The following is a 27,780-nucleotide window of genomic DNA, read 5'->3' as shown; positions in this document are numbered from 1 at the left end:
TAGTAACATTTCCCGTAACAAACTGAAAACCTGTAATTTACTGCTTTGTGAATAAATAACAAAACGTAGAAAAAAAGTTTCAGTAAAAGTTATTTATTTTCAAAATTAATTTATAATTGTACCTTCAATGACCTAGTCTATATTTTAATTTGAAATTTCGAAGTTAACCACAGGTATCCCTACTTCCGATTTGTTACGGGAAATGATACTACCGCCATTCGATTCTTACATAGGTTCTGGTTATCAATTTTTTATGAACAACCAGTACTATTATAGTTTTCGAGAAAAAAGGCTTATACGGGTAGTCTGCAACACCCTATTAGAACTTGATGTGCGTCCCTCAGTAAACACAACGCCAAACTCCGAAATAGATCAAATGAGTAGGAATGAAGCAATCTAGAATATAATGGTAATAAATTATTTAAAGGATTTGTCTGATAAATATCTTTGAACAAGAATTTGATTCTATGCGGCAGGAACATAGGCTATGAGGAAAGTCAAATTTAGCAGGCGGCTATTGAGTGAGAGTGACGGATATGGTATAGACAGGATGCGGACAACCACTGGCTATCCGTCAGCGACAGAGATTGTTGGACAAAGGAGTAAAAATAAGTTATTATAATATGTTTTCTCTTCCAATTTTTCATTAGAGAAATTATTGTGATGCTGCAAATATTAGGCCTAACTTCGAGATCTTAGCGTAAATATTACTTTTTTGCGTCCCTCATAGAAAAAGTGGTTTTTGTGTCTTTGAACTGTTTTCATTCCCACCGGTAAAAATTACTTTATAACCTACTGTTATAAAATATTTGAATTACAAAAAAAAAAAAAAAAAAAAAAAAAGCAACATGTTTACGCGAAACATGCCACGGTACTACAGTCTAGCAAGAGACAGCTCGCCTTTTGCGCATGCAGCGTCATGAATGGCTGATCCAATGATTAGTTAGGGTGCGAAAGTAATTTCGTGTGAGAGGTAACAAAACTGGCTTGAATAAAGTGAAAATAAATGGCAGGGAAGAGGCTCCGCCCTCTCCGAAGTGACCCACTCAATTATTTATTTAAATTAATGAAGAGAGTTTTAACTGAATATCAGACCAGTTATTCGAAATGTCCTCCATTACGTTCGCTATTTAAGGTCGGGAAAACTCAATATACTACTTGACACACAAACTGGGACTGGTAAACAAATTGGAAACAACTGGATCTCTGGTGAGTGAAAAGGGCAAGCATCGTTCATCTAGGCTTCCCACGGTTGTTGTTGACGTAAGAGCACGACTGGAGTAGTCACCCAAAAAATCATTAAGACGTTTGTCGCAGGAGACAGGGTACACCTACTCAATGTGTCAGAGAGCCTAAAGCCATATAGGGTTACGGTTGTTCATCAGCTACAGGAACCAGATAAGGATAAAAGATTGAATTATTGTCGTTGGTTTCAGACGTTCATTGTGCAAAATCCTGCCATATTGTCCATCACATGGTTCACATATGAAGCATGGTTCCATTTATCCGGTTATGTGACGACCGAATAATTTCCAGGAACCTGTGGCCACCGAGATCTCCGGATTTGACAACGCCGGACTTCTTTCTAAGGGGTTACTTAAAAGACAGGGTTTACGCCATACATCCACAGGCATTGGACGATCTGAAGCACATCACACAGGAGATTCAAGCTATTGACAACAGAGTCCTCCAATGAGTGGCCAATAACATGGAACGACGTGTTGAGTTGTGCCTTATGCAGGATGGAGGACATTTTCAACATTTGCTATAGAGGTAAATAATCTCCCAAAATTCCTCTACATTTTAGGTATAATAAGTTGTCGCTAGCACAATTCGTTTTGAAACAATTAATGAAACAAATGTGTCAGTTCTATATAAATCACTCTGTAGAACTTTAACCATCGCTGCAGCGTTTGTTCTGAACATACAGTAATAGAGAACATTTTGAACAGCTGCTGCGAAATGAGGTAATATTCTCTCCATATTTTACTCTCTACGTACATACACGTTACACTTATTATAATATATTATTACCGTATAGGCACCGTGCATTGGTCTGAAAATCGTATTGGTGGCGCCGCGCAGTGTCTCAATTCCTAATTAACTAAAGGCTCGCATTCATTCAGTATTTATTTATTTATTTATTTATTTATTTATTTATTTATTTATTTATTTATTTATTTATTTATTTAACCTGGTAGAGATAAGGTCATCAGGCCTTCTCTTCCCCTCTACCAGGAGATAAAAACTACAATATCAAGAATACAATTACAATTATAATTACAATTAATATTACATTTACAAATAATCAAAATACTGATTAATAAAGGCTAGACAGTTTATTGTAGAAGTTAAGAAGAAAGAATTTTTTTCATTTCAGTAAAAATTAAACCTACTCTACGCAGTAAGAAAATGCTTAATAGGTTTGTTTTTGAACACTGCTAAATTGCGACAGTCTCTGATGTCATTTGGTAGGGTATTCCACAAGCGCGATAGCGAAATTGTGTATGATGATGAATACGACGATGACTTATGTCTTGGTATGACAAGTATGCGGTTATTTTGCGTGCGTGTGAAGAGTTTACGATATGATGACAGGTAACTGAAACGGAAGGAAAGGTAGGTAGGTAGCTGTAGAGGTGTGAAGGACTTGGTAAAGGAGAACAAGGGAATGAAAATTTCTACGTTCGTTAAGCCGTAGTTATGTGTGATGCAGAAATTACATGCGGCTTTCTGCCGATAAAAAGTTGTAATATTAGTGAGAATGGGTTCATTCATTCATTCATAGTGTTCTGCCCAAGGCAGGTCTTTCACTGCCAACCCAGCATTCTCCAGTCTTTCATATTTTCTGCCTTCCTCTTAGTCTTCGCATTTGATCCATATATCTTAATGTCGTCTGTTATTTGATACTTTCTTTTGCCTCGAACTAATAAAAGAAAAAATATTTTTATTAAGGGGCATGTGAATAATGTGAAAGAAATAGAGGAGTGATTTTTTTTTTATTAAAACCAGAAGTGGTCCGGCAAACATCTGTTTTTCATTCACCTTACTAAGTATCTCTTGAGGTAAGTTCATGTCCCCCGGAGTTTATAACTTACTGCAAGACTTTATGATTTATTATTATTATTATTATTATTATTATTATTATTATTATTATTATTATTATTACTTTCTTATCTGTGATTTTTTCTCTAATCGACGATTTTACACATTGCTGGTGAAAGAAATATTAATAGCACTCGCCCTTGCCCGACAGGACTTGGAAACTCATGTAAATATGTAGCTGCGCTTCTTTATTACGTTAATAGTGAACATAGCCTACTCCTTCGAAGACAGCGTCAGTAGGAAAAGAAAAGTATTCAAAGGGAAGGAGAATTAGTGACCTATTCCCGAAAAAAGAACTAAAATTCGCCGTGCTGGCTTCTCTTTTAAAATTATATGACTTAATTAATATTCCATGTCCTTTACGTAGAATACTGAAAGCAGAAAACAGAACTGAAGTGTAACGCGATTGTAAATATGTAATTAATTATTTAATAGACGCACTGGAAAGTTCTGTACTGTTAGAGGAGTGTAAAAATGTAACTACAGAGTTCCTGAAATAACAGTGTAGTTATTTGGCATTTAAATCAGATTTCAGACCATTTAATGAGGGGGAACAGTCATATTATGAAAACATTGGTACACTTATATTTGATATAATGACGTGTGTAATATTTATATGTATATAATGTGTCTATAAATTATCTATTTTAATGTGATTTAATTCTAAAATTGGTCTTAATTACACTTTCTGAATAATGGACGAAACAATTGTGTGCAGAATATTGAAACAATTGGGGTTAAAAAAGGTTTGTGCCAGGATGTTAACAGAAGCCCACAAAGATACCAGAAAAACAGTGTAAGCATGGTGGAGATGAATTTCTTACAAGAATTGTGACAGGAGATGAAACATGGCTCCACGATTTTTATCGGAGATAAAGAGGCAGACATCATGAAAATTCACCGAAGAAAAGAAATTCAAATCTGCGCCTTTGAAAGGAAATATTATGGCTACTATGTTTTTTCGATTCAGAAGGACTCTTGCTTGTGGACATTATGCCATACGGAACCACCATTAATTCTGATGCATATGGGACAACTCTCAAGAAACTTCAAGCTCGACTGAGTCGTGTTCGACCACATCGGGAGAGGCAGAATTTTCTGCTATTGCACGACAACGTATGGAAACATGTCAGTCACAAGACCACAGACCAGATGAGAAAACTTGGATGGACAACACTGAAATATCCGATTTACAGTCCTGATCTGGCACCATGCGATTACCATCGCTTTGGTAAACTGAAGAAACGAGGTTTGAAAATCATGACTCCATCGTGCACGCTACTAAAGAGTGGCTCAGACGTGTTGGTCCAGACTTTTATCGTGAAGGTATACAGGCACTCATTCCAAGGTGGCGTAAGGCAGTTGAAAGGTGCGGGGATTATGTGGAAAAGTGATGTATTGTTCCTGAAGGATGTATCTACATTCTATGAAAATAGCAAAGCTGTAGGATAAAAATGTAATTTTTAAATAAACATTGTGGATTACTTTTCGTGTGACCCTCATAGCAGTTAATCCCCTCGTCTAGCATTGCTTGTAAAATAAGCTTCTTTCTAGTCCCAAAATAGATGCATAGATATCAGGGCATGATAATTAGATAGAAAACACTTTTTTACATAATGAAGTAATTTATAATCCTTTACTGTCAGTCATAAAACTGTAAATATGTGTGTCAATGATGTAGTACGTTATTTTAATAAAAGTCCAAAAGTAGAAATTAAAATTCTGAGGAGGATGGGCATAAACTGTGGGACAAACATCATCGCAAGATTTGTTGCATCAATGGAAAATAGGGACAAAAATGCCAAAAGACATTCAACACCTGAAGTTAAAACAAGGAGGAGGTATTTGAGAGGCAGAAAGAAGCTAAAACTGGACCGACTTGAAACTGCTTAAGGGATGACATATGATGATGGAGTCTTCTAGGGTCTGAAAGTTTGTGGCTCATATCCTGCAAATAGTAATTTTAGAATATTTAATTCTTTTAAACATGATATCTCAGCCAAATATGGTGATACCAAGAAGATATTGGTGTCATTTTGAAGCTTGAAATGTCCCCTAGTGCCTGACAATGAGTAAAATAAGATTAATGTAGTTAATAATTATCTATGGATTTTTTACATTATTTATGCAACATAAAACATTAGTACTCGTATAAGTTACATATATGGTAATATTTAATAATTAATATAAATAAAAATAAAAGATAGCTATATGTCAGGCACTAAAGAATAGTTTTAGCTATAAAAAAGTGAAAAAACTGTGGCTCTATCTTAAAAACTGCATGAGCTATCATGTTTCAAGTTGTATGTCAAAATTATAAACAATTTAGACATAATTTCAAGGGATCTGTTCACTTCATTCTCTTTCTGGTACCCTTCTCAATTGTATAAAAATTTTACAGAGCAAAATTATCCAAAACTAAATTTTTTGTATGGAAATGTGTAGGGCCTACTTATACCTTAACATTTTGTTGAAAACGTTTGACTTGAATCTTCTCTAAGTAAAACTAATACCGAAATTACAGCTGTACATCTTAACTTGGGTCTTGTATAAATATATTAAATCACAGAAATATGGAAACAACAAAATGCATTATTCAGGTATTAATATGTAATCCATCTACATTATTGCTGGAATCGCCTATATAAAGAGACGACAACCTTGATGGCTGGTGGTTTCTTTTAGGATACGTTGCGATGCACATTACTCGTATCTCTTAAAATTTAAAAACGAAATGTAAAACAAATGAGGACGGATCCTCTAACATAATAAGTAAAAGCTGCGCATTCAATTTTATTAATATTGTAGTTTCAGAAAGATTCGCGATGTACATAACCTCTTAAAATATAAGAACAAATGAAAACGGATCCGCCAACATAATAAGTACAGGATGTGCATTATATTTGATCAATGTTGTAGCAGAAGCATAATCTGGGTCATGAATAAATAAATGAAGGTATTTCACAACGAATGTTGTGAGCGGCATCGACGCAACATTCATAAATGGCAATGTTGTAATTTTTCTCACAATTTTTCTCTAGTGGTACGTAGAGAAAGTTCCAGGTTAAAATTTACTGAGATTTCTAATGAATAGAAATGCGTCATTCCTCTTTGCTTGCTTGTGAAAGTAATGTAAGAGTGGGCGATCTGTGTGTTGGCTTTAAGGGGTTAGGTACAGCTTAAAGGAGTAAAATTTTTTATATATTCAACAATTTTTGCCTCCGTTACTGTATCTTGTACAGTAATGAAAATTAGTATGTGTAAAACACTGTCCTTCTGGTATACGATAAAAATATTTTTACGATTAAAAAAGTAGTATATATTTTTTGTCAAAATTCAAAATTCACTATGCAGTGATGAAGCATTTCCCTCATAACTCAAAACGTATCCAACATTCTGTGATGAAATTTTTTGTGTATATTTACGCATGTCACATCTACAATATGATGCAAAATCACTTATCTACTTTTGATAGATTGTCTGATAAAAAATAAATTCATTTTAAAGAAAGGTCAAATACCAGTATTTTCTTCCAACACAAAATAAAAAAATATATATATATTAAGGAATGTAGTTGAAAGAGCATGATATTGTAAACAAGAGTTTCAGCAATAAAATAAAAGGGAGAGAACATGAAAAATTTAACAAGTTTAGGAGTTATGAGGGAAACGCTTCGTCACTGCACAGTAAACTGCCACCATTTTGAATATTGGAGAAAAAATATAAATAATTTTTTTTAATCGTATAAATATTTTTTTATATAGGAAGGACAGTGTTTTGCACAAACCAATTTTCATTATTGTACAAGATACAGTAATGGAGGAAAAGAATGTTGAATATTTCCAAAAATTTTACTGCTGAAGCTGTACCTAAACTCTCAAGGAAGGCATATGTACACCGGCTGGAGAGGAATGCATTTTGTGGGTGACGTTGGAGCTGGCATAACCAGGCAGCAGAGTCGGCACGGAACTCATCCCATCACTGGTGCCGCAGGGCATTGGGATGCTCTATGTTTCTTCAGATAAGCATCTTTTTAGATTTAAAACATTATTACTCTGGACAGCTGCCGAGACCTAAACTTACAGTAATATGTCGTCCAACAACATAGCAACTTAAATTATAGGTACTTAGGTATAAATGCCGTTTGAGAACAAGACATTTGAGTTTATGAACGGAAATTATATATTTTTGCACGGAGCGGACGGATGTGGATTGCGGGCAAGTCTGCAGGATGAGGTGTATGAACCAAATATATAATCTAGCTATTGTAAACATAATCATTCGTGACTAGAAACTCAGACTCAGCAGATAGGAGAAAAGATGGCGGGTTCCGTGGTGTGGGCCATAGCCGTGTTGTTGACACTGCAGATATCACACATAACAGCGAGTGAGTACACAACGTCTCAAAGTCTAGTTCTCAGAGACTTCATCGTCCTCTCAATTAAAAGAGGATTCCACGTTAAGAAAAAAGCATTGGTTTTATGGGCCTTGTCTAGCACATTGCAGAAGCAATGTGATAGGTAGGCGTTTTCAATGCAACTGGTCACTTGATAGAACAGTTCCATATGCTCAATGTTTTTTTTTTTATTTTTCCTTAATAAGCAATCCTCTACAGTGAGTTATTTTATTATTTAACGTGGATTTATAACTACGACCACAATTCAAAGCTGATTGAATTATAGCTGTGAAGAATTTGAATATATTTATTTAAAGATGATATAAATAATAAATAAATAAATAAATAAATAAATAAATAAATAAATAAATAAATAAATAAATAAATAAATAAATAAATAAATAAATAAATAAATGAATGAATAAATAAATAAATAAATAAATAAATAAATAAATAAATATAATGCTACAAAACGTATAACGTAAAATTGTAAAATATACGAAATTCTAGACAGTGATTTCGTGAAGAGTAGAGAATTCAATATGGAAGAAAATTACAATAAATAACAACTTCAAAATTAATATTGGCTAATAATAAAATCCTTACATACACTTTAAGATTTAAATCTATTTGGATTAAATGACGACATTTCTTAATTAATTTTTCATAAAATTACATATTATGTCTATTGTCAAGTAATTTCGCAAGTGAACAAAATAATAATATATAAATTTACATAATTTATTACTAAGATAGTTGATATGTTTGTTCCATCTCCATTGTCTGTCAATTACGATCCCTAAATATTTAACTTATGAAGGTTCATTTACAATTATTCGACAAATGCAGCTAACTTAATGCGAAATAACCTGAATTGCAAATTTTAATGTTTAGAATACAATAAAATTGAGGACCGTTTTTGCAAAACTTGCTAACTGAAAAAAAAAAAAAAACTAAATTTTACAAGAGAGACAAAAAAAAACTGAATGGAGACAAGTAAGTTATAAGTGCAACCATCACACTTTGGCACACTACAATGAAGAGAAATAATTCAATTTCACTTTAACATCGTGTAGAGGCGTGCTTTATGTTAACGAATCCACCAAAATCTCAATTTTGCAAATTTTGCAGTTAGCAAGTTTTGCAAAAACGGTCCTCAATTAGACAATTTTTTATATTTACTACTTAATGTAAAATGTATAATTATAGTTTCAGCAATTTACCGTCACGTAGAAATTGGAATTTCCCCTTGTCCCATTGTATTCCTCTAGTTATCCTTGTTTCTCCTTGTTCTACTTTTCTCTTCTTTTCCTACTCTTGCTCTCCTTGAATTCTTCCTGTTCTCTTTGTATTCCTCTTGTTATCCTTATGATCTCCTTGTTTTAGTCTTCTCTTCTTTTCTTAATCTTGTTCTCCTTGATTTCTTCCTGTTCTTCTTGTATTCCTCTTGTTATCCTTGTGATCTCCTTGTTCTACTCTTCTCTTCCTTTCTTATTATTTTTCTCCTTGAATTCTTCCTGTTCTCTTTGTATTCCTCTTGTCATCCTTGTGATCTCCTCGTTCTACTCTTCTTTTCTTATTTGTGTTCTCCTTGAATACTTCCTGTTCTCTTTGTAGTTCTCATGTCATCCTTGTGATCTCCTTGTTCTACTCTTCTCTTCTTTTCTTATTCCAGTTCTCCTTGAATTCTTCCTGTTCTCTTTGTACTCCTCTTGTTGTCCTTGTGATCTCCTTGTTCTACTCTTCTCTTCCTTTCTTATTCTTGTTCTCCTTGAATTCTTCCTGTTCTCTTTGTATTCATTTTGTTATCCTTGTTTCTTCTTGTTCTACTCTTCTCTTCTCTTCTTACTTTTGTTCTCCTTAAATTCTTCCTGTTCTCTTTCTATTCCTCTTGTTATCCTTATGATCTCCATGTTCTACTCTTCTCTTCTTTTCTTACACTTGTTCTCCTTGAATTCTTCCTGTTCTCTTTGTATTCCTCTTGTTATCCTTGTGTTCTCCTTGTTCCACTCTTTTCTTCTTTTCTTATTCTTGTTCTCCTTCAATTCTTCCTGTTTTCCTTGTATTCCTCTTGTTATCGTTGTGTTCTCCTTGTTCTACTCTTCTCTTCCTTTCTTATTCTTGTTCTTCTTGAATTATTCCTGTTCTCCTTGTATTCCTCTTGTTATACTTGTGTTCTCCTTGTTCTACTCTTTTCTTCCTACTCTTGTTCTCCTTGAATTCTTCCTGTTCTCCTTATATTCCTCTCGTTATCCTTGTGTTATCCTGTTCTACTCTTCTCTTCTCTTCCTACTCTTGTTCTCCTTGAATTCTTCCTGTTCTCTTTGTATTCCTCTTGTTATCCTTGTTCTACACTTCTCGTCTTTTCTTACTCTTGTTGTCCTTGAATTCTTCCTGTTCTCTTTGTATTCCTCTTGTTATCCATGTGTTCTCCTTGTTCTACTCTTCTCTTCTTTTCTTACCCTTGTTCTCATTGAATTCTTCCCCTTCTCTTTCTATTCCTCTTGTTATCATCATGATCTCCTTGTTCTACTCTTCTCTTCTTTTCTTATTCTAGTTCTCCTTGAATTCTTCCTGTTCTCTTTGTATTCCTCTTGTTGTCCTTGTGATCTCCTTGTTCTACTCTTCTCTTCCTTTCTTATTCTTGTTCTCCTTGAATTCTTCCTGTTCTCTTTGTACTCCTCTTGTTATCATTGTGATCTCCTTGTTCTACTCTTCTCTTCTTTTCTTATTCTTGTTCTCCTTGAATTCTTCCTGTTCTCTTTGCATACCTCTTGTTATCATTGTGATCTCCTTGTTCTACCCTTCTCTTCTTTTGTTATTCTTGTTCTCCTTGAATTCTTCCTGTTCTCTTTGTATTCCTCTTCTTATCCTTGTGATGTCCTTGTTCTACTCTTATCTTCTTTTCTTATTCTTGTTCTCCTTGAATTCTTTCTTTCCTCTTTGTATTTCTCTTGTTATCCTTGTGTTCTCCTTGTTACACTCTTGCTCTTCTTTTATTACTCTTGTTCTCCTTGAATTCTTCCTGTTCTCTTTGTATTACTCTTATTTCCCTATTCCAATTTTATACTTGTGGTCCTATTTGTTCTCATTCTAATCCCTTTGTTCTCGTTGTCTTCTCCTTCTCTCCCTCTTGTTCTTGCTTTGTCCTTGCTGTCATTGTCTTCGCTTTGTTTTCCCTGTCTTCTCCTTTTGTCTCTTTGTCTTCTTGTTCACCTTGTTTTCGCTTTGGTGTCCTAGTCTTCGCTTTATTCTCATATTTCCCTCGTTCTCGCATTTCCCTTGGTTCTCCTTGTCTTATCCTTGTACTACTCGCATTCCCTTTGTTCTTCTTGCCTTCGCCTTGCTTTCTTTTCATCCCGTTATCTTCTCATTCTCCTTGTTTCAATTCTAGCATGACCTAGTTCTATGTAAAGATATACGGCATAGTAAACCTTGCAAATATTTATTCCGATACGGTATATCCTTAGTGTCAGAAGAATATATCTGACATGGGACCCAGTCCAACCGTGCTGTTCTTATTTTTTCAGACTCGTGCGGGAAGTTCGCTGCTCGCGAAGTGTTCGCATTCAAAGGCACGGGTACACACATCGCTCCGCTCGAACAAGGCCTGAGCCAGGGATTCTCAGTTACTGTCGAGGGCCGTGTGCATGGCAATACTTCAACGTGAGTATATCCAATAATATCGAAAATGATGTGATAGAACTCAGACGAACAAATTATGCAGCAGTCACTTTATAATAAAATCATAATACATATACAGATATTTTATTCGCCATAAAGCAAATACATATTTTGGCTTCGTGAAACATTTATTTCAGTACTACAATTATTAGAAATCTAAATGGTTTAATATCTGAGAAATTACAGAAATAATTGAGGGCAATCATACTGTATTAAGTGGCAAAAACAAATTAATGTATATTAAAAATAATTTATTACTGACCATAGAAATTGACACAACAAATAAAAGTAATAATACCTGTAATTAATAATAAAAAATATAAAAAATCTAGGTTCACCTATTCTAAATTTGATAAGAGAAATCCAGTCATTCTATACAGGGTGAATTGTAAGTAATGTCATTAATTTTAGGGGGTTATTCTTTGAGATATTTCAAACAACAAAATTTAATACAATTGTGGTCGGTTTTTGCCTCCTTTCCCAAACAAAAATTGGTTTATATGAAACATTTCATGGCAATTTTTGGGAATGTCATTGATCTATTTCCTAATATGCTCAGTCATTCTAAGAGATCGGTGTATTATGATAATAAATGATTGAAAGAATTTTAGTTTTGTCTTTTAAATTTGCAAAAATTTGATCCGAACAAATGTAACATTTTAAAATTCCTTTGCAGAACGAAAAGTTATATTTGTTCAGATCAAATTTCTGCACATTTAAAGGAGAAAACTAAAATTCTTTCAATTATTTATTATCATAATTCGGAATTTGTATGATAAGACTTTCTTGTGTTAAATTCTAACGTACTTTGTTTACATGTTTCGACCTATTATGGGTCATCTTCAGAACTGGTCGTTGTTGGTCTTGGCGTCTCTTCTCTTGTTTCATGTGAGGGTGTGTTTGTGTGGTGTAAAGTGCACAAATGCTAACCACACCTACAGAGACATCAACACAGACATGGAAATACTACACATCCAACCAAAAAGCCAGAAACTAAACACACTAGAACAATATGAAATATACAGACAAACAAAAACACACCCCAATAAAATTCTCAACACACAACTCAATTTCAAAACACATACACTCTTTGACTCCACTTTACACCACACGAACACAACCTCACAGGAAACAAAACAAGAGGCGCCAAGACCAACATCGACCAGTTCTGAAGATGACCCATAATAGGTCGAAACATGTAAACAATGTACGTTAGAATTTAACACAAGAAAGTCTTATCATACATATTCCGAAGTGATACAGTGTTAAAAGTTGTGTAATCAAGATGTATATCATAATTCACTGCTCTCTTAAATTGACTTAGCATATGGAGAACTTAACAAGAGCTTTTCCAAAACACGCTGTGAAATATTTCATATAAAACAATATTTTTATCTAGGAATGGAAGCAAAAGCGAGTAAAATTGTATTAAACTTTTTTGTGTGAAATATTTCAAAGAATAATCCCTTAAAATTAATGAGATTACTTAGGTTCATCCTGAATATATTTGTAAAATGTATTTCAAAATGCCGCCTGATTTAGACATTTAAGCCGCTGTGACAGTTTATTAAAAATGATCACACCTTCTTGAGAAATCCTATTAAGCTTCTAATATTTGTGATGTGATATACAGGTGTGTATCATCGATATGAAAATAGCGATTTTTTTTTCGGAATTTGTTTATAATTTTGTGTATAAACTTGACAGTTTGTATAAGACAATATATACAGGAAAATGGCTAGATATCTAGTTCATTAAATATTGATTTGGTAAGATCGTCATGAGTTTTACAATTTTCTTTTGTCATTTAAATACATCTATTACCTTAGGTGAACACCCTCAAAGAGGAAATTCGTATGATAGTAATGAACAGACCTAGGAAGCTGGTATCGAAACTATTAAGTTGTGTGAGCTTGGACTATAACTCTCCTAAATTAGAAGTAATAGCGCAGCTGTCAATATCAATGAACTAGAACGGCAAACATGTACAGCCGGGTGATAACCAAACTTGTGCTCCAATCGTTCAAGGCCTTAGAACAAGAAAACAATAAACGATTAATATATAAAAAACAATAATTTTAATTTTAAATTTCGTAACTTCCAGTCTAAAATAATTTAGCCATTCATACATAAAAATAACATAAGTATACAATTATGATTCTTGCCTTATTATTAAAAAAAAAAAAAAACGAGATTTGTACTCTGAAAATATTATTTCGTTCTACGTCACAAGACGTTACTGGAGCAAATTTGAAATATGATACAGTATTTCTTACTATCATCAGATGAACAACATCTTTGTGAATCTAATAGTGTATCTCGTAGACCTATGTGGCACATAATATTAAAACCATAATTGTTTTCAAGATCATTTTTCAATTCTATTGTAATGACAGCTATTAAGTTCGTATCGTAATTGTGAAGTTGAATGAAGTTGAACTGTAACGCAACCGAATGCATAATAGCAAAATAGCACGAAACGTCAACAGACTTGCAAAACAAACTAGTATTAACGGCTGATAAACATACTAGTCTTTCAAAAAACATTCAACGAAGAATAACCCTGGAAAAAATAAACGTGTTACACACTCCTGTTTGCATAATTATTTGATAATAGATGAGTTTACTTTTTTGGAATCATGCATAATATTAACATTAAATAAATAATACAATAATAGAATATAATTAATTGATTCAAAATGGATAATAGAATAGCTCACTTTGTTCAAAACCTAAACTATTAAAATACATTAACAATAATATTCAAACTATTCACGACTGTAGTCGGCCTCGGTAGCGCAGTTGGTATAGCGTTAGACTTCTATGCTCGAGGTTGGGGGTTCGATCCCGGTCCAGGTCGATAGTGTGCTTAAATGCTGCAGGCTTATGTCAGTGGATTTACTGGCATGTAAAAGAACTCCTGCGGGACAAAATTCCGACACAAAGGCGACGCTGATATAACCTCGGCAGTTGCAAGCGTCGTTAAATAAACCATTTTTTTCACGACTCCACACAATGATACTATGTGTTGTTTATGTGAACTGTGTATCGTCTGTAGCGGGCGGGAGCAGGACGAGGCGCGGGTGACGTGTATACTCTTCACTATATTCAACTGAAATCTACTGGTTTGGTACGAACTTCCTATCTAAGCTAATGAGTTACATTACCATAAGTAGCCATCTGCGCGCGTAACTCTGTCGACTAAGGAGTTTGCCTACCGATCCGGAGTTGCGCTCGTTCGCGGGTTTGATTACCGCTTGGGCTAAATACATGGTTGAGTTTTTCCGAGGTTCTCCCAACCGTAAGGCAAATGTCAGATAATCTAAGGTGAGGCCTCGGCCTCATCTTGCCAAAATAAATCATCTCACTTTCACCAATCTCATCGACGCTAAATATCCTCGTAGTTGATAGAGCGTCGTTAAAGAACCAAGTTTAAAAAATAAGTGACGACTCTCCAAAAGGAAATTCGTATGATATTGAGTAGGCCTATACATTACCATAGTATACTGTTCTTAATATTTAAATCATTGCTACCGAGCTAAGAGCTCTTTTTGCATAACAAGTCTGACATAAATGTCTGACTAATTTGTTCATCTCCCATGTGAGACCATAATCAACCCAAGTACCCGGAATTTGGTTGTAGTCGTTTCAAAACGGGGGACGGCGATTCCCCCCCCCCCGCCCACAAAGAGTACAGCCCTATTCTCTCCTAATTTTTTGTTATTTGAATTCACTGTAGTCCGATTCCCGCTAATTTTCCATCACACTGTACATAGACTTCGGACTGTCCGATTTCCTCCATGCCTTAACCAGACATACATTTTTCCGTCACACTTTACACAAACTGCAAGGATATAACTAAAATAACCAATCCATACTCTTGATATGTTTAAAAATCTTGTCGATTGATTGACTTCGGACTGTCAAGAATATGCTCTCCTTATTCTACTTCTAATAATTTGTCCGTGTAATTTTGCATTATTTTCACAATCATGACTATGTTGCACGTTTTGTCCTATCAATTTTTATAAAGCTTACAGGTTTTCACAGTAGAAGTTCGCCTCCTAATAACATCCTTCAATATTTTTGGAAGCTAAATTTGTAATTCCTTAACACAATTACTGCTTTGCCCCTTTCACTTATGATTTTTTGTATGTCTGTCACTGCGTACACTCCAATGCATTGGTATAACGAATAAACATGTCACACCCCCTTTAACTCGTTCAATATTACCAACACAAAATTAAACGACAGAATCGGTTGATGTCTTTATTATCGACTTATATTTATATTTATGTGCATGTGCATTTATTTGTATTAAGGAAGTGCAAATATTGTTGGAAATAGTCGAGAACACTGTTTTGAACCAATATTTTCTACATTTTTCTTAGTTAATTCTAAATGAAAATATTACGATGTTTTTATATTCACTAACAGATGGATTGCTTACATGGATACTAGTATACTTAGAGCATTCATGTCCGCAACGATATGGAACCAAAAACAAATAGACCATGACACCCACCCTTCAGCCAGACTTTACGGGAGAGAATAGGAGTATTTAATTCCAGCAGCTTCTCTTCGGAGCGGAAGGAATCGATATCTTTACAATTACTGCATCGGGGTGCATAGGGAAGAAAAATTAACCGCGGGAGAGAGTCGGTAGCCGCCCTTTCAAAAACTGTATTTGTTTCCAATCTTAATTTGCATAAAAATTGTGGTGTGCAATAATATTGATTGAAGTAAATATAATTTGTTTACCCGTAATTGGTATGTAAGCTCGTCTTTCTTTCACCGTCTTTAGAACTTAAAGAATGGCTTTATTCGCAGTTATGAATTAATTTTTTTATCACTGTCTCCGTGACAACCAAAACATTAGCAAAAATAAAAATCCATATTCATTCATTTAACACTTATCAAAAAACACATTACAAAAAAAAGGCATACAATTGAAAGTTACATTTAGACAGCAGTAATAAAATTTCAGTGTAGACGATGGATAAAATTATGTATAACATACAAGAGCAAACACATTTTATGCTCTCATGGAAGTTATCACCCTCGGCTACGCCTCGGGCGCTAAACTTTCCAAGATCGCATAAAATGCAATTTTACTCTCTTATACTATAAATACTATTTATCAGTATTTAATATAATTTTGTTAATCTTTAGCCAGGGTTGTAGTTGTGAAATTGATTACTTTGTTATTGATTCAAGACAATTGGAATTTTTATTGGAGAAGCACGTAGGCCTATCTGTGTCACAGGCCAATAGTATTAATTTCTATTGTGAAATGTTTAGAGGAAGATCAATATATAAAAAGCAGACATAAAATTTGGATTGATCCATCTGGAATGCCACTGTTTATTAGAGATATAATTGGGTTTTAGAATTTACTTGAAAAAATTGCTGTCTGCCACTTAAGTAGGAGTGAAACCAATCGCTCACTCTGCTTCTAATTTCATATTCTTATTTTTTTAATCGTGTAATTAACTATATCAATAAATAGACCAAGTTCAGGTTCTTTCAGATTTCCAGCACGTAGAATATTGTCAGTAGAGAGCTTCTACTGTAAATGAAGAAGGAGCTGCAGATGTCAAGAAGTAGTGTGACGCCTCCTCAACCACACAAATATTTAGGCAAGGAACTTGGAAAACCAGAATGAATTCAGAAAAGGAAAAAAGAATCCCAAAATTACAATACCTCCCTTCACTATAATTATCTCTTTCAAAAAAAAACATTCACCAACAAAAAAATATATCTCTTTAATTATGATCTCTATCTTAAAAGGGCATTAACAAGAAAACTTCAGACTTCAGACAATAAGTAATAACAACATCTCCCTGCATCATAATGTCTCTTAATATAGAATAACAACAAAACCTTCGGGCAAACAAAAACAAATAACCAAACTATTTCATTGAACAACAACCCCATTTTAGATATCTTTTAAAAACTGTTAACCCACTCATGTCCCATCTCACAACCACAGTATCAAGTTCCCGGTGTATACTTATCGGATTCTAACGTCAATTTTAAGTTGGCTGATTCCTCCAGCTGAGCTGATTCCACGTTCTTAATCGTCCGTCTCAGGGCCAGTCGAGAACTGACTTCCCGTTCCAACAACGATCACTACCCTATCCCCCTCCCCTCGAACATTCAAGTAGGAGGTGGAGGTGGATCGACGCATGCGCACGAAAATAGGTAAAGTTTTTGATACACCGGGAACGATGTTATAATATATATATATATATATATATATATATATATATATATATATATATATATATATATATATATATATATATATAGAGGAAAAAATAGCTAAATTTTCATTCTGTCGGACAACAATATAAAAAGGCAAGCATACCGTAACATCAGGTAGCTTTATTTCTGTATAGGCTATTCATTGAACATATTTCATTACGGAATCCGGTATGCCATCGTATCCGAGAGAAAATGATTTTTTCATTGGTAATGACTTAATTTTTTTCCTATTTTGTGACAAGAAAGATACATTTTGAAGAGTACGATGTAGAATTTTTTTTCTCCACATAGGAAGCCTGTTGGAGATGTATGCCCAATTTATTTAAAACATTTACAAAATAATCGTTGAACTGACAGCAAGCTTGACCAGAAGTCCCCATGCCAACACGCGAAAATCGAGGCTCAGATTAGCTTACGGCTTTTGTTTAGAAAATACGGAAATGTGTGTGGTGAAAATGTAGGTCTGAGGCCTATTTCTTTTAAAGCTCTTCCCAGCGAATTCTCGGCCTCATCTCGTCAAATACTATCTCGCTATTACCAATTCCACCAAGCTAAATAATCTAATTGTTGATACAATGTCATTAAATAACCAACTGAAAAAGGCCCATTCCGACAAACAACAGGCAGATGAGTCGACGATTGAGGCACATTAACCCAGATAAGACTGAATTATGTTTTGTTAAAAAAAATATAATTTTTTTGTATGAATTATTAAATTCTAATTGATATAACATAACAAAGCTGTTTTTAAATTTTTTATGTCGATAGTATCCGAGATAGTCCTATATATAGGACGTCAGTTATATCCCCATGCAAAAACATTATATGACATAAGTCGTTTTAGCTTAACAATACATCAAATTAACACAAAATTATAACATCACTCACACACAATAAGATTATTGTATTTTCCGAGAATGTTTATGGTGTGTGATACGTGATAAAACATTTTACATGTACACCAACATCACACTTCATACATATTATTGTTGTCTTTGTGTGACACTGTCTGCATGGAGTTTGTTTTTCTTGAGATAACACAAAAAAAGATTACTTCCATCAAACCTTGAATCTTTTTGCTCAGTCTTAGATGAGATGGTCTACCGCAGTGGTCGTCAGCATTCGCTGAAATGGGTAAAGGGTAAGTGCAGCAGGATTATGTAGAGAGCATACCCGCCAGCAGCCACAAATGCACCTGCGGGTAAGAGACGATAGCCCGAAAGTGCAGTGAGTTGAGACCACTGGTCTACCGCTTGAGTGTACATGTCGAGCAGTGGATTCGAGAACAGATAAGACAAGACGTTTGCGAATTGCAAGATGATCGAGTTTTTCGTTGGAGTTTATCTTGTATAGCTGCCATGCATTTTGTTCTGCTACGTCAATGCAGACTAAAGTACCATTTCTTGCTTCTAATAGATGTTTTGTACAGATTGATGTTTTGGTGCACCCATATTTTTGTTGTACTGATATATGATATTGGGCTGATATATGATATTTTCTTCTTCAAATTTCTAGAGTATCTTGAAACTGTGTCCACGGAAATTGAAAAATATAGCATTTCCCTGCTGTATGTCAACTTCTTCCCAATTGAAATTTATTATTCTTTCTCTTCATCTGTATATCGGTTGCTGAATCACTAGTATTTCTACTGCCATTCTCACCATCGCCTTTACTATGTTCATCACCACCATTATGACTTTCGTCATCATAATCACCCATTCCCTCTCCTTGTGTGTTGAGGGTTACTTCCGTCTCAGCTCGCAACTGACTACCAGGCATATTGTCAATTATAGGGTTATTTTCATCACCAGAATCCTAATCAGTTACGTTACCACACGCGTATTTTGGTGATAAAATGGTGATGGAAATATTATTGCACTTAGGTATAACAACTTGGCCGTCCTGAATCATTTGTAAGGCTTCATTTAGTGAAAACCCCCTATAATAACATGAGTACCATCAGTCTCACGAAATGTCCCCTCTTATGACTGACGTACTACATGTAGTACGCCTAACTTTATCATGATATGGCATAACACTAAATAAAAAATTGAATCTAATTATGAATTATTATATACGACGTACATCATACGAGTGTGCCCTATCAATATCAAAAGCATTATATCTATAGCATGTGATATATACAGACTTCGAGAACAACATGTTCTGTTCCACAGCCATGACTCACACAAATATGTTAACAACAATGACTATGACAGACTGAACATAATAGAAAAAATTGGAGGCAATTTACAACACATAAGAATTATGGTGTCATGATTGCCGACTATGAAAACCTTACACAACAATGCTAAAAAAAATAAAACGTCCGGTGTCCTATATATAGGACGTCAGTCTTATCTGGGTTAAAATAAAGAATGGAACGGGACGGATCTTATGGAAAACCACGAGGCACGAAGCTAATCACATAGATCTACATCTTTTTATTGCCCGGTTTCTGGCACATCTCAGTTAACTGTCAGTTACTTAACTGCACTTATAAATTTGACTGCACTGATAACTTCCATGAGTTTCCGATAAGTTAAATGTAGATTTATCATATCTTGTAAATAACAGTTGAGGTAACTTCAAGTTCAGTAATCTTGTTGTCCATAGATGTCTCCACTAGTATTTTGTTAGTGCCGTTTTAGTTATTTATAATTAATTTAATTTGCAGATGTTTTCCGTAATATGACAGTGAGCTCTGTACTAGTAGAAGCAAGGCTTTTTAATTAAGGAACCGTGAGATAAACGATAGTGTACATGTACACTTCCATCTCAATAGTAATATGATTAAAAAGGCAATAATTGTTGGTATTTGGTGTGATCATCGACGTAAATAGAGCAGAGTAGCATAAATGGCACCGGTTCCTAAATGGTACCACTGCTAGTTTAAAACAAGTTACTGTAGTAGTGTAGCATCTAGTGGTACTGTTAAAATCTACCATATGAACTTCCACCATGTCACTTGATTTCTGCCACTTCTTTGTGCTAGCAACGTGGTGATAGAGTATTTAATATAATCGCTCAGGTGGATGTATATTTAGCTAACATTTTGTAACTAAATAACGGATTTGTATGCAAAGGAATCCATTATCTTAAGATGTTATAGGTTAAAAGAAATATTAAAGAACATTTAACTTAGTACGATTTTCGAACATGTGGTGATTATAGGTTAGAATGAAGGAAATAATAACTTATGACGTAGTTTCTTAATTCGCACCACTTTGTAGGTGCCTAATTCGCACCGGTGCGATATGAGGAACTGTAGCAATTCTAGCCGTACAAAAGAAGGCCCAAAAATTTTAACTGAACGAGGAATGCATCAGGTGGATGCAATATCAAGTGGTGAAAAGGGCGTTAATACAACAAGTGTGTGTTGTACAAGCGCACCAGATATTTTGTGCCACCTATGAAAATTTTTAAACGTCAAACAGTGCATTCTACATTATCAGCTGGTGTTCTTCCAGGATCATTATTTGTTTGCTCTGATTCAGGTTACATCAACAGTGAACTATTTGTCGAATAGCTCAAACATTTTATTTGCCACTCAAACCTGCCATAGAAAAAAGTGCTGCTTCTGTATGTCCACCTATACGACCCATTCCAAAAAATTTAAAAGCTAGATTATCTCGGGAAAATGATGTGCTCCTATTTCAGCTTCCTCGTCATAATATTCAGAGGCCCAGCCTATAGATCAGCGGTTCCCAAAATTTTGCAGCCACGGAGCCCTTTTTGAAGAAAAAAGTTTCTCGTGGAGCCCCAAGAAATGTTTACTTTTTAGTTTTATCTGTCTACGTTCTATGAAGTATATTTCACACGATACATAAATGGAAGTATGAATATGAATATATAAAGGAAACAATAGCAAAAAAGTACTGGATATAATTTATTTAAATCTACAAAAATGATATTAACAAGTAGTTAAGATATTTAAAAAATGTTACAATGTTACATGTACACCCGAAGTTAATGTGAAGAATGTGCCCGTTTTTTGCTACAGAGTTTGTCAATGTCGGTGTCATAGAAGTCAGTTGAAGACGTATATCGTCTTCTGTGTCCAAACAAGTTCGATATTTTGTTTTTGTAGCCGTGTACCTCGAAAAGTTTGTTTCATTGAGGTACACAGTACCAAAAGGCAGTGAGAGAAATTTAACTTCTGAACTTAACATCAAAAGATCCTCCCCTAACAGCCCAAAATTTGGGAAATGGTTTGCTTTTAAATTATGCCTGACAATGGCTGTTCGAAACCATGTCTATAAGGACCTCATATCTGAAGCAATGAGGGCTGCTGGTTTTGACATCACTGGAAGTGGATCTACAATCTATTCATATTTCTTTAGAATCGATTCCCGAGTGTCCCTTGGAAAATATGAATTGATATTTTGAAGCAAATTATCAAGGTGTTCTTTCATTATTGCTATGAATGAGACATTCATTGTTATGTTATTTTCTTCTATAAAGTTTGAAGTCAATGAGAAACGTAAGATCCTTATTGTCGACGCTTTCTATGTAGAACGCTATCTTTTTCTTCAGTGCGACAATTTCGTCATCAGCATCGAATATAGTATCCCGTTTACTTTGTATATATGTGCTGAATTCATTTTTGAAAAATGTGTGCCAAGTAACATAATTTGTACAACCATTCCCATATCTTCACACAGGATTTTAAGTAGCCTATACTGCAAAGGTCGTGCCTTAACAAAGTTGATAATATTGACGGCGTTGTCTAGTACCTGCTTTAATAACGCTGGCATTTTTTCGTTGCGAGGGCGTGTCGGTGTAGTACACAGTGACTACTTATGCATTTTTTAAAACTTCCTTGATCCTTGCAATAGCGCCAGCAACAGGACCTACCTAATACTAGTGGAGAGAGGGCTAGATGTAATTGCGCTATCTGTGCACACGTCAATGCAATTGTCCCACGGTATCGAGTTTTCAATGAAGAAGGAAAAAATCAGTATCGCTTGTAGAGGATGGCAATGGCAGCAGAACAAAATATTTCATGAAAAAACTTGAAAATTCATATCGCACAAACATTATTAACATAGCTAATATCATGAAGCAGTTCTTAGGTGGCTTCGAGATAATCGTGGAGAAAAGGTGACGCAGTTTACAGTTTGAACTGCCTGGTGAAGCACATGGCAAATGTATAACAATAAAAAACTCATTCAGGAAGTTTAAATGTTAGGTAATTTATGCTCTATTTTTTCAATTTCATTTGAAGATGCGTTACTCCCTTTCATTAATTTCAATAAACTTGTAATTTGCATTTATTACATTATTAATATTAAACACTGTTCAATATATTCAATATTAAAAGCTTTCCTTCATCCTGTTCCCTGCAGTTAAAGAAGTGCGATTTAAGAAACCGCAGGTGCTATTTAGGAAACTAGTTGCCTAAATGGCACCACTGACAAGTGTTTCGAAAATGTCATTCTACTTCAAAAATATTAAATCAAATTCAAGGATTCTTCTTTACATGAAAGGTAAATGTTCTGGGAATGTATTTCTGTAAAGGAATGCAGAAAATAAAAATTGTATTGTTCAATAAAAATTATAAATGCTAAAGAGGTGCGATATACGCAACCTTACCCTAATACTAGTGGAGAGAGGGCTAGATGTAATTTCTGCTACAAAACTGTAACCGCAGTCAGCTGTGGTGGTTATCGCAGCCATATTGGTAGGCCTATTGTAAAATACGTTACATTGGTCCATATGAATGCTTTCATGTGTTCAAATGGACTTTTCGGAGACCGAAATACGATTGGCATTGGTAGAACACTCAAGAATAAAATATTCCTTTACTGACGACATTGAATCTGAAGTTTATGAAAAAAATTAAGTTTAAGATATTCGAAATTGTTTTTACAAACACACATTATTATCCTAATAGGTATGTCATAGACAGTAGAACATTTACCGTAAGTTACGTAAATAAAACGCCAATATTTTTAAATTATACAGATAATATACTAAATTAATTAATTCCGGTTTATATTATTATTTAATATTAGTTATTATAGTTTACGAAACAGTAATGCAGTAGCGCTGCATGTCGGTATTTGTTCGAAACAGTACTAACAGCCAGGTAACTACAGGCTAAGCCACAGTTACCGTTGAATCACAGATAACTGTAAAGATGACGATAACTGTTGTTTTGGAAACTCGTTTCAAACATAACAGCGCGTTAAATCTTAGATAACTCTGTATGTACAGGTAAGTGTCTTTCCAGAAACTGGGCATATATGTTACCAAGAGTTCCGTCATAGTGAACTTTTCATATCAAAACGTTACACTTTTTCTATATTTTAGTTGGAATGGAAGCATTTTATGTTAAAAGTATAGGCCTAATTCATTTTAAATTGTGAAATTTCACTTAAACTGGCGAGCGAACAAAGCAGTAGAAAAATTATTGAAGAAACATTACAACTGTTAACAACGTTTATGAAGTGAATGTTCTGTTCCAGGATTGAGATTAGTTTATTGGCTCCAGAGCATAAACGGTTCGACGAACAGGCATCATTGGCGTTGCAGGTCAAGTTCAATTTGGCCCACAGAATCGCTGTGCTCAATTCATTCCTGATGGAGAAGTGGGGTACACCACATACGATAGCGGGCGTCCACTTGCAGAGCGGACGTCATTTCAAACTTACCATCGAATCGGAAGAAGGCAAATTTAAGGTACTTACGTAGACAAACACACATACATACATACATACATACATACATACATATATACATACATACATACATACACACACACAGGCACACAGAGCACACATACACACATAGACACAAACACGTACACACGTACATATGTAGGCCTATGTTTGTATGTATGTATGTATGTATGTATGTATGTATGTATGTATGTATGTGCTGCCAGTGCCACCGATTCTGGAGTGTGAAATATGTAATGAGAACTTAAGAGCGAGTATATTATCTTTGCAACAAAATGTGGGCGAGAAAGCTGATAACTGGGATTCGCAGATTGCTGACGTCACATGTGTTTGGCAGGTGGTACCACTCTCAGCTGAAGTGGCAACAGATGCCACTGACTGGCCAATTTACTCAAAGACACACCCCAGAAACGCGAAGTGAGAATGTCTTGCCTTTGACGCAGTGGGAAGATTGCTGACGTGACGTGTTAAGTGGTAGCGTTCTCAGCTGCACTGCCAACAAGTGCTCACTGACTGGCTTTTTATTCAAGGACACGTGCCAGAAATGCTGGCACTGGCTGTATGTAGTTATGTATGTATGTATGTATGCATGCATGCTTGTATGCATGTATGCATGCATACAAGTATGTATATTGTCATTATGGAGTGTAATTAGTTACCACTGCGACCGGATATTTACCCATTTGTAGTGTGAATAAATACATACATATATGTATATACCGGGTATTTCAGACCATCCGTATCAGTCTTTTTATCTCGAAACTATATGATACCGGTTGTTTATAAAATAATTTGATAATCAAAACCTATGTAAAGAATCGATTGATAGTAGTACCATTTTCTCGTAACAAACCGGAAGTAGGGGTATCTGTGGTCAAATTCGAAATTTCAAATGAGAACATGGGTCATTGAAGGTGCCATTGTAAACTACTTTTTTTTTTTTAATGTTTAATATTGGTCGACCAGCAAACATGCAGAATATCATGCTGAGGTTGGCTCTAAAGGCTCCTCTAATTTAAATTAATTAATTGAACATTGTAGTGAATTATGTGAACAAAATTATGATGATTTTCTGTGTTAAATTATGAAGAGTCCTCAGTATCACTAAGAAGGATGTCTTGAGGGAGTTTCCTTTTAAGTCGAGATGGCTGACAAGATCTTGCTCCAATGTTATATGTCAGCTCCAGGAACACCAGGAAGTTTGTTGAAGAAAGATTTTGATATTGAATGGTTGTACTGTTCTAGTGGAAGAATTCCCAATTCTTGACGTAGTTGTTGATTTCTTACAAACCAGGGGGCATTTGTTGCAGTACGCAGGAACTTGTTCTGGAGAACTTGTAGGCGATGCATGTGTGTCTTATTTGCTGTCCCCCACACTGGCGCAGCATAAGTTAAAAGAGGTCGTACAAGCGAGGTGTAGAGTAGCATTGAACAGTCCAATCCAATTTGTGAACGTCTATTAACCAAAGGGTATAATTTTCGAATTCTAGAAGAGGTTAGTGTGACAAGACGAGTTATATGGGCATTCCATGCAAGTTTCGTGTCTAATAATATTCCCAAATATTTGACAGCTTCTTGACTGGAGAGCCATGTAACTTGTTCATTTAGAAGAACCAAAGGAGGTGGATTATGAATAGGCCTTAAAGAGAAGATTTTAGCTTCTGTCTTGGTAATGTTGAGTAGTAATCTCCAGTCAGAGAACCATTTAGACAGCTCCTGTAAGGATGTCTGAAGAGTGCTGATTACAGTATTTAGGTTACTATGAGAATAAAAGAGAACTGTATCGTCAGCATACATAGTTACGTGTGAAGGTTGTAAACATGGAATGTCATATGTGAAGATATTGAAGAGAAGTGGTGACAGTATACATCCTTGTGGTACTCCGGCTAAAACTGGACGAAGCGTTGATTTAATGCCATCTATACGTACTGAGAACTGTCGCTCAGATAAAAAAACTTTTCACGATGCGTGTGAGATAGTCAGGAAAACCAATTCTACATAATTTTAGCATTAGACCATCATGCCAAACAGTATCAAATGCTTGGGAAATATCCAGAAACACAGTGGCAGTATACTGTTTTTCTTCAAAGCCTTTTATAATGGATTCAGTGACTCTTTGCAGTTGGTGTGTTGTAGAATGTTTTGGACGAAAGCCAAACTGAAAATCTGGTATTATCTTGTTTTGGAACGTAAATTTACAAATGCGATGATGAATAACCTTCTCAAACAATTTCGATAGCGTGGGCAGTAAGCTAATAGGTCGATAACTTGATGGCAAGTGCTTAGGTTTGTTAGGCTTATGAAAAACAATGATTTCAGCAAGCTTCCAGGCTCGAGGAAAGTACCCAATTAAAAGGGCAGCATTGAAAATTATCGTCAAGTAAGTGAGAGCTTTGTTGGTGAGCTTCTTTAGTACAATGTTGGGTATAAGATCATGGCCTGGAGATTTTTTATTTGGAAGCCTTTGAATGAAGTGAGACAAATCTTGTGCAGTAGTATAGGAAATTTTCTCTGGCACAGTCGGTTTATTAATAGTTTCTATAAGTTCTTTTTCTAATTTAGAGGTAGTCTGTTCATTTTTATTCTCGTTTGGGGTGAATACATGTTGATAATGAGATGCAAGCAAGTTACATTTCGATTCTGTGTCTGTGGCTATTTGAGAGTCTAACTGAAGTGTAGGGATGACTGTTGGCTCGCGTAGAATACGCTTTGTAGCGTACCAAAGAGTATTATCAGCTTCAGATAGAGATGATAAGTAAGACTGATATGACTGCAGGCGATGTTGTTCGAGATTTGTCTTGACTAATCGTATGAGATAATTCAGCTTCTTCCGCTGCCATGGTTGCCTCTCTCGTTGCCATTGTCTACGAATACGATGTTTTTCCTTAATTAATTGGAGTATGGAAGATGGTAAGTAGTGGCGCGTTAATGGCCGCTTGGAGCACATTGTAGAATAATTTACACATGAGCAAATTGTGTCCATAAAATGTTGAACATCATTGTCAATATCTGTTGCTGTTAGTGGATGATATTCTGTGACTAACATTGATTGTAAACTACTTTTAAAAAGAAACAACTTTTACTGAAAGTTTTTTTTCTAACTTTTATTGTTTACTCACAAAGCAACAAAAATTGTACCTTCTCAGAAATGCTGTATGTTGTTTATGTACGTACACTCTTCATAGTAAGTGTTCAAAATGTACGCCACCCTGTGCTAAACAATGTTCCGATCACCTCCTAACATCCGTGATTGCTCTTCAGCACAGCTGAGAGACCCACAGGCTTCTATAATTCTTTGTTTCATGTCTTCTCTAGTTGTTGGACGCACCTGATAGAACATGTCTTTAATTCTCTCCCACAAGAAGACTTGCCCGTGACTCAGAATTGCACCATAATACAGTAGTTTACAATTCTGAAAGGCAACAAATGTCATTCCTACCATATTCATTTCCATCAGGAACTTCGGAGGCATGACTTCCAGACTCGTGTATATTTCTGCAACTGGTTTCTAAACACAGGGCGTGATTTCGAGCTCAGAATTCTGTGGACTGATGAGGAAACTTTCAAAAGTAATCGTCAGTTGAATATCTACAATGTCTACAATGTCTCATGTTAATCCACACTGGCTACGTGAAGTGGATTACC

The 27,780-nt window shown here is 35.1% G+C and overlaps 3 protein-coding genes across 5 annotated transcripts in view; 2 read left to right on the top strand and 1 right to left on the bottom strand.

The window, feature by feature from the left end:
* Positions 1 to 1,869, top strand: part of LOC138691344 (uncharacterized) — a 72,950-nt gene extending 71,081 nt beyond the window's left edge. Inside the window, exon 5 of one of the 2 annotated variants that reach the window (XR_011329852.1) lies at positions 1,537 to 1,869. The gene's annotated coding sequence lies outside the window, so the exon portion shown is untranslated. Of the gene's footprint in view, positions 1 to 1,436 lie in introns of both variants that reach the window. The other variant, XR_011329851.1, reaches the window with a different exon arrangement.
* LOC138691346 (zinc finger protein 665-like) overlaps positions 1 to 27,780 on the bottom strand; it is a 474,208-nt gene that overhangs the window by 105,041 nt on the left and 341,387 nt on the right. The gene's annotated exons all lie outside the window — the stretch shown is intronic.
* Positions 7,334 to 27,780, top strand: part of LOC138691347 (32 kDa beta-galactoside-binding lectin-like) — an 84,542-nt gene continuing 64,095 nt past the window's right edge. For both annotated transcript variants that reach the window (XM_069813241.1, XM_069813240.1), the window contains exons 1-3: positions 7,334 to 7,492; positions 11,032 to 11,167; positions 23,923 to 24,136. In XM_069813241.1, the coding sequence (XP_069669342.1) occupies positions 7,426 to 7,492; positions 11,032 to 11,167; positions 23,923 to 24,136 (417 nt within the window). In that variant the 5' untranslated portion in view covers positions 7,334 to 7,425. The remainder of the gene's footprint in view (positions 7,493 to 11,031; positions 11,168 to 23,922; positions 24,137 to 27,780) is intronic.

Source organism: Periplaneta americana, chromosome 16, assembly GCF_040183065.1.
Source record: "Periplaneta americana isolate PAMFEO1 chromosome 16, P.americana_PAMFEO1_priV1, whole genome shotgun sequence".
Taxonomy (NCBI): domain Eukaryota; kingdom Metazoa; phylum Arthropoda; class Insecta; order Blattodea; family Blattidae; genus Periplaneta; species Periplaneta americana.
This window is presented reverse-complemented; position numbering and strand designations above follow the sequence as displayed.